The sequence below is a fragment of the Acomys minous genome (assembly GCF_964271855.1).
Source record: "Acomys minous genome assembly, chromosome: 2".
Lineage (NCBI taxonomy): Eukaryota > Metazoa > Chordata > Mammalia > Rodentia > Muridae > Acomys > Acomys minous.
The window spans coordinates 28,788,033-28,806,392 of record NC_140484.1 but is presented as its reverse complement, the minus strand read 5'-3'; the positions used below and the strand labels follow the sequence as shown (position 1 = coordinate 28,806,392).

The following is an 18,360-nucleotide window of genomic DNA, read 5'->3' as shown; positions in this document are numbered from 1 at the left end:
TCCAGCTGACTATACTAGTGCACTCTGGAGGCAGAGAAAAGTATATCTCTGTGAGTTTGAGGCCAGCCTAGTCTACAAAGCAAGGTCCAGGACAAACCAGGGCTACATAGAGAGACCCTGTTTCAAGCAAGCGAGTAAGTAAGTAGACAAACAGTGAAAACACAAAGATTCCCTCTTTCCAGATATATGAAGGCTGTGTTAACTTGACAAAACAACCAGTACACCTTCCAAAGTATCAGAGGTATTGGCCCAGCTTTAGAAGAGGGACAGCTCAGTCTCTCTGTGACTGCAGGGAGGAGGCCTGGCCATGCACTGGTGTATCTGTCATTCTTTAGGATTTGGGGGAGTGGAGAGGTTCGTATTGTAACCCATAAATTAACCAGGCATGGTGGCGCACGCCTTTAATCCCAGCACTTGGGAGGCTAAAGCAGGTGGATCACTGTGAGTTTGAGGCCAGCCTGGTCTACAAAGTGAGTCCAGGACAGCCAGGATAAAGTAGGGAAACCCTGTCTTGAAAAACCAAAAACCAAATACCAAACCAACAAAACAAAACCCATAAAACTTTTACTCTAGCATCTATTTCTACACGTAGTGTTTCCTTGATTTCCATGTGTCTTCTATCTCTCAAGGAGGGGGGGGGAGGCCTTTCTCTCTCTAAAACACTTTTTTTTTTGAGCATTTCTCTTTCTTTCACACCACCCTCTGTTGTAAATGTGCCTCAGTCCTTGGCTGGAGGATGCCTGGCTCTCCCACGGTGCATATCTGGGGTCTGTGGCCTCATTTCTCTGCGCAGAGAGAATCATGACCACTCATACAATATGCATACTTTAAGTGTAAGAAATGAAAATAACAGTGAACAGTGAGCTTTAAGCCTATAAGCTTGAAGTAGCACTTTTCTAGATTCTTGGTAACATTGGGGATTATAAATACCATTTGGTTGTCTTTTTCCTTGAGAGACAGACAGTGAAATCTTTAGCCTACTGACCCTATTCTCCTACACAGAGCACAGTCCTTTGTGTTACATAAACCTACACAAGCCGGTAGTGTGCATAATGTTTTAGAGTCTACAGAATGCTTTCTCACTTGTCATTCCAGCCTTAAAGTTAGAAAACATTCCATCCATTTTAATACCCTATTTGTAACTAATGTCTTTTCAACTTCCAAACACAAGATTTGCTGTATTATGTATTTCTTTTTTTACCAAACAATCACATATTTTAACCTGCATGAATTTCTTTTATCGAAGTGACAGTTTCAATGTGAAACAGCTTAAATTAATAGCCATTTCTGATGTACTTTTCCCCTCTGTGAAATAATTTACAGTTCCTAGGCAGTCTGTTTTTATAAATAAGCAGCCACCGAAGCTTAGGAATGAACTCACAACAATGAATTTTCTTGGCAATATAATATATTACCTAAAAAGCTGCCTAGTAAATCACCCATGCGACTGGCAGCCCGTTTCAGTGCCTTGGTATAAATGACAAAAATCAACCTTTGCCAGTGCGTCTGAAGGCCCTGTCACGTGGCCACAGGTTTCACAGTTTCTCCCCATCAGTTTTATGCTGCATTTTCTTTCTCTGACAAACAGAGGCAGCTGACAAGGCAAGAAATGCTGGGAAATCGGGCTGCTCGTGCAATTTAACAGAATTGTTCCTCGGGGAGAGAGCCTCGCATTTACTCTGACTATAAAACCAAACCAAACCAAAAAAAAAAGCAAGTGAGGTTTTCCTCAGGACTTCACAGTTGCCTTTAGTGGGCTATTCTCACAAGCGTTTCTCAGCTCTTTCTCTTACTTGTTGTCTAACCATGGGCAAATTCACCTATGCATGGCTCAGCTTGCTCATCCATCAGGAAGTCCTCATAGTGGTACTGTTGTGAGCAAGCAATTATGTAGAAAGCACTTGGTCCACCCCAGCATTGCATTGCCATGACAGTAAGAACCATCTTTCAGATCCAGGGAAGAATAGTAAGCAGTATCTGCAGCCCATGGCTACAAAAGACAGTTGCGCAATGAAACTGTTATAGATGAATTAAAATCACAACTTTTCAAAAATTCTTTTGACTAAGCATTAAAACTTTATAATAATTTAATCTATAAGTGTTGGTGGGGTTCAGAAGACACCATCTCAAAATATAGCACATTCACACACACACACATACACACACACACACACACACACACAAATCTTAAAAACCAACAGAAACAATAAAATCACTTTTTACCATTCCCCTAGTGTTCTCTCTTCCTACAAGTCACAAAATGGGGGCTGAGTGAGAGAGGGGAGGGGGGAGGGAGAGGGAGGGAAAGAACAGCATTGCTGTGTAGTCTTGAGTGGCGTTTAGGACAGCCTGGCCTGGTACCATCTTGCTTTTGCCTCCAGTGCTGAGATTACCAGCATGGAACCACACCCAGGCTCCTATGTGTTTTATCTGTGTATTTGTTTTTCTATTTGAGACATGTTCTTACTCTATAGTAGAGACTGGTCTTGAACTCACTTTTTCTGAGTTAAATTAAGTGTACTCGGAAGACGCGTTTAGGCAGTGGAAAGTGTCAAGCTTCAAGGGGGAAGCCATCAGTGACCATCTGGGGGACATCTAGCATGGGATTACTAGTGTGGCAAAGAGAAGTCATAGCGCTTCACTGAATGATAAAGAAAAGAATCCCTTTTCATCTTCACCTGAGCAAGAGTCAGACGATGCGCAGCGGCTCTGTTTTCATTTTCCATGTACCTCTAAGGAATTCAAACAAATCACAGTTCCATTTGGGAACTGTCTGCGCATATCCTGTCTTCTGTATCTTGACAGAAGGAAAAGTCCTCACAGGCACAGCTGCTCCTCTGTTACAAACTTGAACCAGCACATGACAAATCTTCAGTGAAAATGTGAGAGAAAATCAAACGGATGCTTCTAGTGAATGCTGCATTTCAGCTCTCATTTAAGCTGCCATATTAGAAGCCTTCCTTCCGCACAGTGCATGCGCAGTGACTGGTCACAAGTGCGAAGAGCAATAGTATTCTAAAGTTTTCTTTGACCCTCACAGAAATGCTTCAAATCTGTTTCCTAGGGATGCAGGTGCCAGCATTTTCCAAGTTTCAGCACCCCCAACCCCCATCTGCAGACACCTGCTCTCAGGAGGATTCCTTGGAACCTGGCCCCTCTTGGGAAGTCTTGCTGTTGAAGATGAATGCCTACAACAATTGCCCAGTCCCGGGACCTCGGCAACAGATTGCTAGCCAGTAAATAGGCAGTGGAGATTTTGCACTCTTGTTTTTCATCCTCCCTACAGGCGTCAACTTCTCTTGTCTGGACCCCTCCGTGCCTTAGGCTGACACACTCAGTTCCATTTTCAGGACTAACAAAAGACTGCTCCAGGAGGAATAGGTCATTTGCACTTCCTGGTTCCCTGCAGGCATTTGTTTTGTTTCCTGGAACCGGGAGGGAATTGGCAAACACCTGGTGGCCAGGGAGCTGAGGTTCTCCGATTGTCCTGCCGGATGAGAGAGTGGATAAGGCTATTTCAACCTAAATGTCAGCAGCAGATTGTGCTGCAGGTGACAATAACAGAATCATTGTCACTGTTTATTGTTGTGTCATTAAACTGCCGAAAATAGAGCTATCAATCTTCTTATATGAAGGATGGAAGAGTTTAGGGTTTTTAAAACGTATAAGCAACTTCAAGAAAGTCGTACATTATACACAGTGTGTGTTTTCTGAAGATCATAAATTATGAACTAACCTTTTCTTTTGAAAAATCTTTTATTTCATGTGTATGGGTGTTTTGCCTTCAAATGTGGAGTTACAGATGTGTATCAACAAAAATTACTTTGGGAACCCATAGTCCACCAGGATTCAGCCTTTACTAACGCTGCTGCAGCAATCATCAAATTCACTGGGGAAAAAAAATCCGGATTTAATATTTGGTGCTGCTCTGAATCCCACCCAGCTCCTACAGGACCTCTCTGTGACCCCACAGATGAGGGACACTAATTCCTGGCACTTCAGCCATGGGTTCCATTCACCCCAGAACCCATCCCCCTACCCTCCTTGCCATACTAAGCTAATAGGTAAAGATAAGAGAAAGCCTCAGAGCCTGGCAGTGGTGGCCCACACCTTTAATCCCAGCACTCAGGAGGCAGAGGCAGGAGGATTGCTGTGAGTTCGAGGCCAGCCTGGTCTACAAAGTTAGTCCAGGATAGCCAAGGCTACATAGAGAAACCCTGTCTCAAAAAGCCAGAGAGAGAGAGAGAGAGAGAGAGAGAGAGAGAGAGAGAGAGAGAGAGGAAGAAAGCCTCAGGAGAAAGCAAGGCTGCTGGCATTTTGATCTTATGCAAGGAAACACATTTCCCTTTTGTGTGTGTGTGTGTGTGTGTGTGTGTGTGTGTGTGTGGTTTTTTTTTTTTTTTTTTTACACACCACTGTTTCTTTCTTTCTTTCTTTCTTTCTTTTGTTTTGGTTTTTCAAGACAGTTTTTCTGTGTAGCCTTGGCTGTCCTGGACTTGCTTTGTAGACCAGGGTGGCCTCGAACTCACAGTGATCCACGTGCCTCTGCCTCCCCAGTGCTGGGATTAAAGGTGTGCGCCACCACACCCAGCTCCACATTTTTCTTTATTCCATCCAGCTTGTGGTATTTTATCATAGCATCCTTACCAGACTGATACATGGTCTCGGCCTTCTGACAAGTCCCAGGATAGTATTCAAACCTCCCCCAACGTCAATGCCCTCTGTAGCTGCAGCCGGTCTCTGTGCTCATAGCACAGAGCACAAGCTATGACATTCTCATATGTTTCATCTTTTAACATAATTTCTAAGTCTCAGGAGTCTTGCATAATAGGGCAAATTTAAACTGGCACTCCTGAAGTAATGTTTTTTTTTTTCTTTCTTTCTTTCTTTCTTTCTTTTTTTTTTTTTTTGAGGAGCATTCACTTGTGATAAGGAGTCCAAAATAATTCTGTCACACTGTTGTTTTGTTGGTGATGTTTTTAATTCTGACTCCCAATTGAGTGCTTCAAAAAGGTCACTTTCCTTTACCTTGGGGTCAAGATAGGCTCCTTCTTAGGCTCACAGCGCCTCAGAAGTGCCCCTGTTTATGAAGAGAACTGTAGCTCAGACATTTCTTTGAAGTGGGTATTTGACTATTCTGGTCATAGAAAAGAATAAAAACGTAAAAGTCACGAATTGTTCCTCTTAAATAGGTTATCTTTATTCCGCTCCAGAAGTGGGGCTTGGATTTTTCCACAGTTCTGAGGCTTCTTGCAAGAATGGCGCCTTCTGCTTCTTGTTCAGTTAGGTCCACCTTCCCATGGTTGTCTGCCCGGGCTTGTCTGGCAATACCTACTCAAAAGGCGTCATCTTAACGACAGCTTGAACAAGGCTGTATACTCAAAGAGGTGCTAGAGCAAGGCAGCTGTGGAGGAGTTTGTGTGTTCTATCCATGGTCAAGTTTCACACAAGTCTATTTAATAAAAAATGACAACTATAGCTAATCAAATATCTGAGGAAAACATGTCAAGATTTACTAAAAGGACTTCATGAATACCAATATACTTAGTAAACTCTCATTGAAGTATCCTATGGGCTTGATCCTGGAAATGATCCATGCACAACTACAAATGGGCATGTTTGAACAACAAATGGCTGTTACCCATCTTAGAATCCTCTCTATACACGTTTAAAGTAATATGATCTAATAACGGACCATGGGCTCATCAAATACAGTCTTTTCAGTCAGAAGAATGATGCATATCTCAAGATAGCATTATAGTACCTCTTTCCACTTAAAATTCTGCTTTGCATGCTATCATTTTATACAAATGCAGATTAATAATATAATATGAGAAACGATAAAATAGGTATTATGTCTTCTACACAACAATCCAACACAGGCAATAGTATCCTCATTTGAAAGATGCCAAAGTGGAAGTAATGAGAAGCAATTTGTTTAAGATTGCATGATTTCTTTTCAACCCAAGTCTAAGGTTAAAACCTGAAGTCTAACCCACCTCATCCTACTCCTTGTAAACATTGTTGGCTTGGCATAGACTGAAGATCTGGACACAATTACAAACGATGTCAATAAGTTCTTTCTGGTTCAAGGCCTTCTCTTCCTTATGCCTTATTTTCATAACCTATCAACAGAATTCATAAACTATCAACAGAATGGTAACGGACTACATCGCATTTGTCTCCATTTAACTTGTGCAGTGGTTTACTCTGATAGCCCCAAAGTTTACATTATACTTTTCTTGCCAACAAAAATGAATCATAAGTGAAATTTACTATTTACTTCCCTCTGTGTTCTTTTCTTATTAAAGGTATTACAAATGTATGTGGGGGGGAATATGCCTTAGAGAAGCTTAATTAGGGATCTGAGAAATCCAGGTTCTTTTATAGAAATGAATTCACTACCTATGTGACTGCATGCTCTTAAAAAGCCTTACTTGAGGTTTTATGTTGGCCCTACCAATTGAGAAAAGGAAACATTTTCCTCAACAGATTCAGTCTTCATATTTACAGTCCATCTGTTGCCATAGCACTGATTGTCATGTCAAAATTGCAATTAGTAACACTTAGAGGTCATCAGGAAAAAGGCCAGTGAAGGCTGTGTCCAGGCCTGGGTAACTCATGACTACTAGACCAATTGAGCAACAGGAAGCTTAATTTTAAGAGACCTGATTTCGGGCTGTAGCTTTGCCTCTTACCGTGTCTATGTGGATCATTCAATGAATAGGATGATCATTTTAAAGCTGGATTTCTTGATTCAAGTGTCACGTATAAAACTGCTGCCTATGCTAGTTAAGCAAACCCATTACCATCTCTGTGCCTAACTCTAATTAGCTATAAATCAAGATACGATGATTGCATCACTCTCCAAGACACTTCTAATACATGGCCACCAAACTCATACTGTTGCTTTTAGTAAAAAAATAAAATAAAATAAAATAAAATAAAGACATCAAGGTGAACACTGAAGAACAAGAGCTTCAATGTGGTGAAGTGAACATACGAAGTGGGAAAATAAGGCATCACCATGAATAGAGGGGCAGTATGAGCAGAAGCCAGGGGGTAGAAAAGCACCGACAACATACAATGGGAAATGAAATGCACAGGTGAGATGGGGAAAGCTACACACAGTGATGAGGGAAAATAAAGCCACATTCTAGGGGACTTAAATGTAAGAAGGCCAGATGCCACATCTAGGTGAAAAGGATTGAAAAGCTCAGCTGGAAAGCTAATGTCATGTGATTGGTATTCCTGAGCCTCTGTGTTCATTTGTTCCTTTTCAGGAGGAAACAAACAAACAAACAAACAAGAAACCTACTGACTCTACTATCATGACTGTTCTCATATATTTAATTTTCAGATTTTTTTTTTAAGACAAGGGTTTCCCTGTGTAGTCTTGGCTGTCCTGGACTCACTTTGGAGACCTAGTTAGCCTCAAACTCACAGAGATCTCCCTGCCTCTGCCTCCCCAAGAGCTGGGATTAAAGGTGTTCATCATCATGCGCGTCTCAGTTTTCAGAACTTTATGCTATGTCCCATCACACAATCACCAGCCACCTTAGCTTGCTCTAAAGACACTTTGAATCATTCACTCAAGAAATGAAATGATGAAGTCAAGAACAGTGGCACACATGCCTGTAAAGACAGGCAGATCTCTATGAGTTTGAGGTCTGCCTAGTCTACAATGTAAGCCCAGCACAGCCAGGGCTACACAGAGAAACCTTGTCTCAACATGTCAAAAGAAATGAAATTAAATAATGGGAACTTCACCGATTAAGCTTCACCCCTGGAGCTGAGGATACACTGGTGAAAAAAAACCCAAAACAAACAACAACTTACTTATACATGTCAATCCATCATCTATGTATTTATAGTATGATTGTCTCCTTGTAGAAAAACAGTTCTCCAGCTATGAGTTGCATTAAAATTACCTTTAGGCATCAGCAAAGCCGATTTCTGGGTCTCTGATATGAGGGACATGGAAAACTTTCATTTCTGAGGTGTTTATTTACTGGTGAGACCGATATAGCAGCCACACAAAACCCATGCAGAGAATTCGTTCTAACAGATTGGTTTTCACACTGCTGTACTGACAGTACTTGGGAAGATATTTATGGAATAAGAAATATGAGGCAGATGGTCAATGGATAAAAAAGACCTACATATTTCTTGAGTGATTTTTATAGGTGCAAAGTCACAATTCAGCTAACAGGCAAAAGAACAAGAGGTGAATTGCTACCAGCAGAAAGGTCCATATGAGGAATTACTTGTATACAAGGGAAAACAGAATTATTTTTCACCTACAGGAAAGGGAAGGGACCAGGAAAGACTTTATAGAGTGTTCTGGTTATTCTTTGAGAGACCAATACAAAAATAATAATAAAAAATGTCCATGGAGACAGAGCTGGGATTATAACTTCATGGTAGATGTGAGGTCCTCAATTAAGTTTTCAACATAAAGGGTAAAAAGTGCCTGACACTATTCAAAACATCTTAAGAATATATCTAGATTTTATCTACTTAATCTATAGTGAACGCTTTTAAGATGTATTTTATTTTTTGAGGGTCTCACTGTGTTTCCATGACTAGCCTGGAAATAGATATGTAGGCCAGGTTGTCCTGGAAGTGTCTCAAATGCTGGGATTAAAGGTGTGAGCCACCATGTCCAGTTTATGGTGCATCTTTTATTTATGTTTTAATACTTCTTATGGCCTCATAAAGACTACAGTTTTTATGTAAAATTTGATTCATCAAAATAGCTAAAAACCATTTGGGGAGGAGGGTATCTTAAATGTATCCCAGGCTGGCCTGCAATGTGGTATATAGCCTATGTTATCCTTAAACTCACAATGAGACTCAGCCTGTCTTAGGCTTTCAAGTGCTGGAAATTCCAGGCTTGTGTGACTAGCCCTACTGCAAATACCACATTTTTGTCAAATCTGTCATAGATTTGAGTGATTTAGTTGGTCAACCAATCCTGTTTGTTGAAGACACTTTTTTAAGTTAAGTCGTGTATTTTCTTTGTATGACTGATAGACAGATGCCCAAAGCAATTTCACAATAAGACTTTAAAAATCACTTCTACAATGGACTAAGCTGATAATCTTTAACAATGGTAGGTAAGTGTTAAAGAGCTCAGGGTCTCACTGTGTATCCATGGCTAGTCTGGAAGTAGATACATAGACTGGGCTCCCCTGGAAGTGCCTCAAGTGCTGGGGTTAAAAAGGTATGAGCCACCATGCCTCAGATGGTGTTTTGTTTGATTGCTTGATTGGCCTGTTTTGTTTGTTTGTTTGGCTTTTGTTTTCATTTTGGTTTTTCAACACAGGGTATCTCTTGTAGTCCTGGCTGTCCTGGACTCGCTTTGTAGAGCAACCTAGCTGGCCTTGAACTCAGAGATCTGCCTGCCTCTGCCTCCCAAGGGCTGGGATTAAAGACATGTGCCACCACACCTGGCGATTGGTCAGTTTTTATTTGGCAGTCTGTCGGGTAAAGACAAGGCTTGTGGTACTTGGCTCTAAACCCAGCATAAGGGGGAAGAAGCAGGGGGATTGCAAATCTCAGGACAGCTTGAACTGCATACACAGTGAATTCCGCTCTAACCTAGGTTATAGAGGAGACCTGTGTTAAAACAGTAAAACTAATTTCAATACACCTGGCATATTGATTTATTGAATAAACTGACAACTGAATATAAGAATGCCATTTATAATTTTCTTCAAAATATCAGCCATGACATAAAGGAATTTTTTTCCAAGTTAAAATTAAGAAAATTTTGTATTGGTGATAGAAAAAGCTTAGTCTTCAAAATCCTGAATTTTATATATATTGATATGACATTAATTACAATACCAAATTTTAACTGGCAGGATTAATAACATTGTGTCATGGACTACCACTCATGCCCAATTAGTTAAAGGCTTTTCATTAGCCTGAATGAACATTGGTTTATTATGCTGGAATTAATTTTAAAAATCAGAAACTTAAAATTCAACATCTAAAACCCAGAGCAAACGAGATTGCTCAGTGGGTAAAGGAACAGGTGTCCCTATGTATTAGGTTGGATCACAGAGTAGAAGGGAAGAATCAACTCTTGCAAGTCGTCCTTTGATCTATTGATCCACAGCTGTAAAAGTCACACACATAATAACTAAGTGTATTTAAAAATCTCACTTTATGTAACGCTGGTTGGCCTGGAACTCAATATTATGGAGGCCATGCTGGTGTATATATATATTCAACATTGGAAAATGTGACAATTTATATTGTAAAAACCATTTATAAGTATATTAATATTCGTCTCACCTTTTAACTAAAATTGATGTACTATTAAAGTTCAGGATCAGAATTCTTTATCCCAAAAAAAAAAAAACCTCATGTGTTCAGAATTTATTCACAGTCCGAGAATTAGAACTAGAAGACCGTGAGAAATTGTGATTTAGCTGGGTGTGGCAGCACAGGCCTTTAGTCCAAGCTCTAGGGAGGCAGCAGCAGAAGATCTGTTTGTTTGAGGCCAGCCTGATCTACATAATGAGCTCCAGGACGGCCAGGACTACATTAAGAGACCTTGCCAATAACAAGAACAGAAATAAATACAAAACAAAAAAATACAACTACCTAAATTTGTTTGTTTGGTTAGTTTTTTGTTTTGGTTTGGTTTGGTTTCTCAGAGACAGGGTTTCTCTGTGCAGCCTTGACTGTCCTGGACTCGCTTTGTAGACCAGGCTGGCCTCACAGCGATCCGATCCGCCTGCCTCCGCTTCTCAAGTGCTGGGATTAAAGGCGTGTGCCACCACCGCCCGGCCTAAGTTAACTAAATTTGATTAATTCATACTCTGCAACCATACTTTTCGTTCATTCCTATTTAGTATTAAAGTCGATTAATATTAGCAAGAGACAGGAGGAATAACCGCAACCAACAGCCCGCTTATGTAGAGAAAAACCTAGAAGCATCCTGCACCCAAAAACTGTTTCATCAAACCATAGCCTGGGGGGCGGGGCTGCAGCTGACGGAAGCTTTAGTTTATTTTTCTGTTTTGTTTGTTTGCTTAATGTTTTATGGAGGTTTTTTGATTTTAACATAACATAATAAAACATATGTCAGCATTTTTAAACCCCATATTCTGGAATATAATTTTAAATGTTTCAAATATTCTATACTGAACGGAAGCAGCTGTGAAAACACATGTATAAGAAATTAAAACATTAAGCCTTAAATCAGCTTTCAGTTGGCGGTTTCCCGCCCGTGGAACGCAAAGAAAACTGCCCGGGTCGTGAGGGGAGGCCGACGCCGTCCGATACCGCAGTGAAGTTCGATCGGCCATTTTTAATGAGGTTAGTTCTAATGCATCCGCTGATGGCAGGAAAAGGAGGGCGGGGCCGCCGGGGAAATTCGGCCAATAGGATCATCGAAAGGAATCGTGTTGTCAGTAACCAGGCGCAGACCGCAGTGCGCACGGCCCGGGGCGGAAGACGTCAGATAAATTAGTCCGGCTTCAGGAAGCAGTTTCTGCGACCTAGCGGAACTATAGATTTATAGCGGAAAGGTTTCAGTCCGGAGTCTGGCATCTGTTTCCGTTACACAGCGGAAACGTGGTTTGCCAGAGGACGACTCTTGGACGAATTTGCACGCCGCTGTATGCTCGGCCGGAATCATGTCGAGTTTGGCGGTGAGAGACCCAGCCATGGATCGATCACTGCGTTCCGTGTTCGTGGGGAACATTCCGTATGAGGCGACGGAGGAGCAGCTAAAGGACATTTTCTCGGAGGTTGGTTCGGTTGTTAGTTTCCGTCTCGTATACGATAGAGAGACCGGAAAGCCCAAGGGTTACGGCTTCTGCGAGTACCAAGACCAGGAGACTGCGCTTAGTGCCATGCGGAACCTGAATGGGCGAGAATTTAGTGGGAGAGCGCTCCGGGTGGACAATGCTGCCAGTGAAAAGAACAAGGAGGAGTTAAAGAGCTTAGGCCCGGCGGCGCCCATCATCGACTCTCCCTACGGGGACCCTATTGATCCAGAAGATGCTCCAGAGTCGATTACCAGAGCCGTCGCCAGCCTGCCCCCGGAGCAGATGTTTGAGCTGATGAAGCAGATGAAGTTGTGTGTTCAAAACAGTCACCAGGAAGCGCGGAACATGCTCCTCCAGAACCCACAGCTGGCGTACGCTCTGCTGCAGGCACAGGTGGTGATGAGAATCATGGATCCGGAGATTGCCCTGAAAATCTTGCATCGCAAGGTACATGTCACGCCACTCATGCCAGGCAAATCTCAGCCTGTCCCTGGGCCTGTTCCTGGTGGGCCTGGCCCTGGCCCCGGCCCCGGCCCTGCCCCTGGGCTCTGCCCCGGGCCTAACGTTATGCTGAACCAACAGAATCCTCCAGCCCCTCAGCCTCAGCATTTGCCCAGAAGACCTGTGAAGGACATTCCTCCTCTGATGCAGACGTCTATCCAGGGGGGACTTCCAGCTCCGGGGCCGATACCGGCTGCAGTTCCTGGACCTGGACCTGGTTCCTTAACTCCGGGAGGAGCAATGCAGCCGCAAGTTGGCATGCCAGTGGTTGGTCCAGGGCCCTTAGAGCGAGGACAAATGCAGATGTCAGATCCTAGACCTCCAATACCTCGTGGACCCATGCCTTCTGGTGGCATACCTCCCCGAGGACTACTGGGAGACGCTCCGAATGACCCACGTGGAGGGACTCTGCTCTCTGTGACTGGAGAAGTAGAACCCAGAGGTTATATGGGCCCGCCGCATCAGGGTCCCCCGATGCACCATGGTCATGACAGCCGTGGCCCATCCTCGCATGATATGAGGGGAGGACCGTTAGCACCAGATCCCAGAATGCTAATCGGTGAGCCCAGAGGTCCCATGATTGATCAAAGAGGACTACCTATGGATGGCAGAGGAGGGAGAGAGCCTCGAGGGATGGAGCCTCGGCCCATGGAACCTGACGTCTTGGAGCCACGAGGGATGGAGAGAAGAATGGAAGCCTGTGCGGTGGAAACCAGAGGGATGGATGCCAGAGGACTAGAGATGAGGGGCCCTGGCCCCAGCTCCAGAGCTCCAATGACTGGTGGAATCCAAGGCCCTGGCCCCATCACTATGGGGGCAGGTGGCCCTCAGGGACCTAGACAGGTTCCAAACATTGCAGGAGTGGGGAATCCTGGAGGTGGCATGCAGGGGGCAGGTATACAAGGAGCAGGGATGCAGGGGGCAGGGATGCAAGGCGGAGGGATGCAGGGGGCAGGTATACAAGGAGCAGGGATGCAGGGGGCAGGGATGCAAGGCGGAGGGATGCAGGGGGCAGGGATGCAAGGAGCAGGGATGCAGGGGGCAGGGATGCAAGGAGCAGGGATGCAAGGAGCAGGGATGCAAGGAGCAGGGATGCAGGGAGCTGGCATGCAAGGAGCGAGTAAGCAAGGTGGAGGCCAGCCTAGCAGTTTTAGTCCTGGGCAGAGCCAGGTAACTCCACAAGATCAAGAAAAGGCAGCTTTGATCATGCAGGTTCTTCAGCTGACTGCAGACCAGATTGCCATGCTGCCTCCTGAGCAGAGGCAGAGCATCCTGATCTTAAAGGAACAGATACAGAAATCCACTGGTGCTTCTTGAAAGATTTTCAGTGAGGAAGTACTTAGTTTCTCCTTCCGAGTTTATTCTGGCATGAAGTGGGTGCAAAAAGCTGTGTCTTCTGTGTTTGCATACTTTGATGATTTACGGTTTCTTTCTCCCTAGACCCATAGTCTTATTTCTAGTCTTTTCACTTTCTGTTTTCTTTTTTTCTTTTTGATTGAGGGTGGGGGTGGGGGAAATGAGCCTGTTTACTTTGTCACTGTTACTCTGCTAGGTTACCCTGAAAATGACATCATACCAAATAAGGCTATGAGGAAGGTACAGTAATAGCAACATGCCTGAACTTTGTTAACTGCATTTAAAAAATATTAAGTAAACTGGGAACTACATAACAATTGAAAGTGGCCTGTTATTGATGTACTAAGACAGTTTAAAAATTTTTGGTTGTATATTGAACTGAGTGTCAAAATGTTAAGTTACTCTTTTTCATAAACCCAAATAATTCTATTTTGGAGGCATTAGAGTACTGTATTAATACCATTCTGATTATTTTGGAATTATTTTGAAATATTAGAACTAACAGTCCATGGTAAAATTTATAATAGTGGAGGGTTGTTTTTTAAAAGCATAACTATCTAACTTTTTTGAGACTTTCCTGGTCCCAGCTATGATGATTTTGCAGGCTAGATGTAGTGTCAGCTGACTTATAAAGTCTCCTCTGGTGAGACTCAAGTAATGTCTTGATACATTTCTTGAACAAAGTCTTAATGATATAATTTTCTCATATCATCTAAAAGAATCAGACACAGGATTGGACTTTGTTGAGTAATGGAGGTTTTATTCAGTAATGCTCCCAGAGTCTCTATCCAGACAGAGATGCAACCCATTTGTCAGGCAAGAATCAGAAGTTTAAAATCTTAGTCTTTACATTTTGATGTGTCTTGCAGTTTGATTACTTCCATAAACTACCCTCCTATCATCATCTTATAGAACTGAGGCCCAAGTAGACTGACAACTCTGTTGAGTTAACTTAATATTTTATTTTATTCATTCGTCCCAGATACCTTTTAAAACCCGGAATGTGGAGCTTAGTATGGTAGCTTTAGAGCTGCCATCTTATTTTTCAGCTATAAGTGTGTGACACCTAGACATTGTGTCATATCCAGTTAATGAGCAGAAACAAGCACAAGTTCCCACTTGACAAAGTGGCCTTTCTCTGTGGGAAAATAATCACCCGCTACAGAGGGAGGCCTGGCCTTAGGGAGAGAGCCGACCCAGCGTTTGTCTTCCCCTTGCAAAGTTCGTGCAGTTTAAGTGTACAGAGTTTTCGTCCCGAGGCTATTCTCCAGTTTAGGTTTTTTGCATCAGTGTTAAGCTTCCTGTGTCTCCCCTGCCGCCCTTGTGCTAGAATTGATTAGTGTTCTTTACCTTTGTGCTAGTTCCGGCTAATTCCAATTGCTTGTTTCCTTTGAAATTGTAGTTGCTAGCCCCAACCTTCTCATTGACTAATCTTACAGTCTTTGTTATAAGAAAATCTCTGCATTGTTTAATGAAGAGTAAATAAAAAAGTTGTATAATTAACGAATTCTGTATGTTTAATTTCGTTTAATACACTGGGAAATACTTTTTTAAGAGATGTACATACATTACTATGAAAAAGAGTGAAACTAGGGAAATTGGTAGAAGTACCCTTAATTGTATGTGTCGTTCAACAGATGAATACCATGAAGACACTGCCACTCCAGTGTGATACCTCCCACATCAGACATTATGGTGTTTCCTTTGGAATACTGTGTTCCAGGAACACCTTCCAGGTTTCTTAGGGACTGACCGCATTTGTACTGCAAGTACTGTGTTTGCTTTACCCACAGCCCCCAACTTTTGCCTACAATGGATAGCAAATAGCGCACATGGGAAATGCTTTCCTCATTCTTATTTGCACTATAGTAAAAGAAACATGAAAAAGAAGGGTAAAACATCCAGTTATAGTTGAAAAAAAAAATCTAAACAAGTTTATCCCCAAAGGACTGAGGTTCATCACAAAATGAATTATAACAGCTATTGCATTAAGATAAAAAAAATAAATAAAAGAAAGCACCTATAATCTCCAAAGGGAAGTGCAGGCAGAGAATAAGGTGTTCACAGTAATCCTTGGCTAAGGGAAGAGTTGTGGCTACCCAGGGCCACATCAGCCCTATCTCAAAAGACTTTAAAATCAATTAAGAATGAAAAGCAGTCACCTTTACTGTGAAAAGAGAGTTTCTCATTTCTAATTAACTACTCACGGATTCTGGTATTGGTATAGAAAATAAAGGACTTTGATTCATTTATAGGAGAGTAATTCAAACTATAAGTGGTACACAAATTTGTTCACAGTGCTAGCTGAAGGTGCCGGAATGTAATTCTGATTTCTAAGGCTTCTGAAGGGTTTCTTATCCTCAGGCAGTACATGGTTTGGGGATCATACAATGATTGAATTTCACTAGTGTCTTCACAATAGCCCTTTTCTTCCCCTGTTACTGCTGGTTGGTGTGCAAGTGTGATTTTTCCAGAGCTTCTAATTTTGAATACAAGGTATACACTGATGTGGGTCTGGCATAGGAGAGCTAATCTCATAGATATTTTATGATGGGACCTTTAGTGGTAGAAAAATACTTAACTGCATCACAGCTTGCAAATCTTGCTTCTCCAGACTGTGATGGGACGTTAAGAAAGCCTACAGAACCCCATTTCCTATGGTGCACCAGGTCTAATAAGGTCTTAGCAGCCGCCTGCTGTGACAGGAATATGACAGCAGTCCCATTTGAGTCCTCACTATGTCAGCCTCTGCTTTATTTCCCCAACTAATCTCTGAACACTTCTCTAGTTGAAGTACATTTCCCTCATGGGGTAATGTCAGTAAGTAGACTATTTAGGTATGTAGTATCGATGTATGCTTACATATTTATATTAGATCTAGTAATAAGACTTGGTGTGTGTGTGTGTGTGTGTGTGTGTGTGTGTGTGTGTGTGTGTGTGTGTGTGTACACTCTGAGATGCTTCTTTGAAACTTACTTTTTGAGACAAGGTCACACTGTCAAAAAAAAAAAAAAAGATACCAGGTACCTAATAAGTACTATGGTAAGAATAAACAAGTAGTTACCAACTGCAGAGGAAAATATTTCCTTATAACTGACTTGAGTTAAGGCCTAAAGGTAGCTAAAATAGTCATTAGGTAGAATAAAACACTAAATCTCTGATTATAAGTAATTTTGTATGATTCAAGATGTATACTATTTATAGGCATTTGGAATGAACTTCAGAATGTCAAAACAAGTTTTTTTTTTGTTTGTTTTGTTTTTTGTTTTTAATCTGCTAGGTTAATGACTTGTTGTGTGCCTCAGAAGTAGAGTGGGTAATCTTGTGGACTCAGAGAAATGAAAAGGGTTTCTTTCAAACAATTGTGTCTCTCTTATTTAAATAGCTGTTTTAACCAGAATTCTGTCAATACATGAAAATCTGCAAAGGTGTACAAGACATTTTGCGCATACCTCTGACTGTGTGCCACCACCCCTTACTGCCTGTAGTTCATATGAAGCAACTTGTACTGACTTCGGAATCCATTTACAAGCTTCTTGTGGGCCTTAATGAAAAGGTACCAAATTAATCTTCCTCAGAAAAAAATTAATTTTGCACTAACTCAGTTTTCAATTCCCTTTGTCTTAAGCATTAGCTGTAATAGAACTTGAACTGTGTATCAATTTTTAAAAATAGCACATTTGAGTTAATGTAATGGTACTTTATCGGCTTTGCATAGTGCATTAACAGTCATAATAAAATACTTTATATCCTAGGCATCACACTTTCTCACATGTTAGATCAATACAGTGGCATACAGCATGACTACAAATATTAACAGAAATGGAATAAGTTGCCTGTTAGAATTTACTTCTTGAGCTGAGCCCAGTGGCACAAGCCTGTAATCCCAGCACTTGGGGAGGGAGAGTCAGACAGATCTTTGTGAGTTCAAGGCTAGCCTGGTCTATGAAGCCAGGACAGACAAGGCTATACAGAGAAACCCTGTCTCACCAAGCGCCCCCACAACCAAAAATATTTTTTACTTTTCTTTAAGCCTAAAATGACTTCCTCTTTAGTCAGTGATGAGAGGAACAGGTCTCCATCCCACCTTCTCATTTTCAACAACAGTTGAAACTTGGAGAAGAGTAATTAAGTTTATTACCAAGTGCTGGGATTAAAGGTGTGTGACACCATAGCCTAGCCTCACATTTGCATCTTATAGTAACAAGTAAAATTACAGGAATACTTAGTAGCTCATTAATGGCAGTCATCAAGTGTCATGTATGCATAAATCAATATGCTCTGTAAAAAGATGGAAGAACATAGCTCAATCCTTTCAAGTATTTAAGTGGTGTTCAGAGAAGGTAACTAGTCCTGATGAAGCCAACAGAAAGGGAGCCAGCAAGACAGCTCAGAGGGTAAAGGCACTTGCCACCAAGACTGCCTGCCTGAATGTCATCCCTGGGTCCCACATGGTAGAAGAGAACTCCCACAAGTTGTCCTCTGACTTCCACATGTTTACACACACACACACACACACACACACACACACACACACACACACACACACACACACACAATTGTGACAAAAAGCTAAAGAAAAGCCCTGTGTGGTGGCGCACCCCTTTAATCTAAGCACTTTGGGAGGCAGAGGCAGGTGGATTGCTATAAGTTCAAGGACAACCTGGGCTACAAAGGGAGTCCAGGACAGCTAAGGCTACACAGAGAAACCCTG

General features: G+C 42.1%; 2 protein-coding genes across 6 annotated transcripts in view; one reads left to right on the top strand and one right to left on the bottom strand.

Moving 5' to 3' along the window:
- PRKG1 (protein kinase cGMP-dependent 1) overlaps window positions 1-18,360 on the bottom strand; it is a 1,157,800-nt gene that overhangs the window by 480,877 nt on the left and 658,563 nt on the right. The gene's annotated exons all lie outside the window — the stretch shown is intronic.
- Window positions 11,528-15,149, top strand: CSTF2T (cleavage stimulation factor subunit 2 tau variant). Of its 3 annotated transcripts, none has more exons than XM_084755304.1 (2): window positions 11,529-13,185; window positions 13,231-15,149. In XM_084755304.1, the coding sequence occupies exons 1-2, from the start codon at window positions 11,655-11,657 to the stop codon at window positions 13,605-13,607; spliced, it is 1,908 nt and encodes a 635-aa protein (XP_084611430.1). In that variant the 5' UTR covers window positions 11,529-11,654; the 3' UTR covers window positions 13,608-15,149. The 3 variants fall into 3 exon arrangements, with proteins under 3 accessions (XP_084611429.1, XP_084611430.1, XP_084611431.1); XM_084755305.1 differs by having other exon boundaries at window positions 11,532-13,185; window positions 13,291-15,149; XM_084755303.1 differs by having other exon boundaries at window positions 11,528-15,149.

Coding starts and splice junctions, on each gene's coding strand:
- CSTF2T (XM_084755303.1), top strand. CDS start 11,655: ATGTCGAGTTTGGCGGTGAGAGACCCAGCCATGGATCGATCACTGCGT.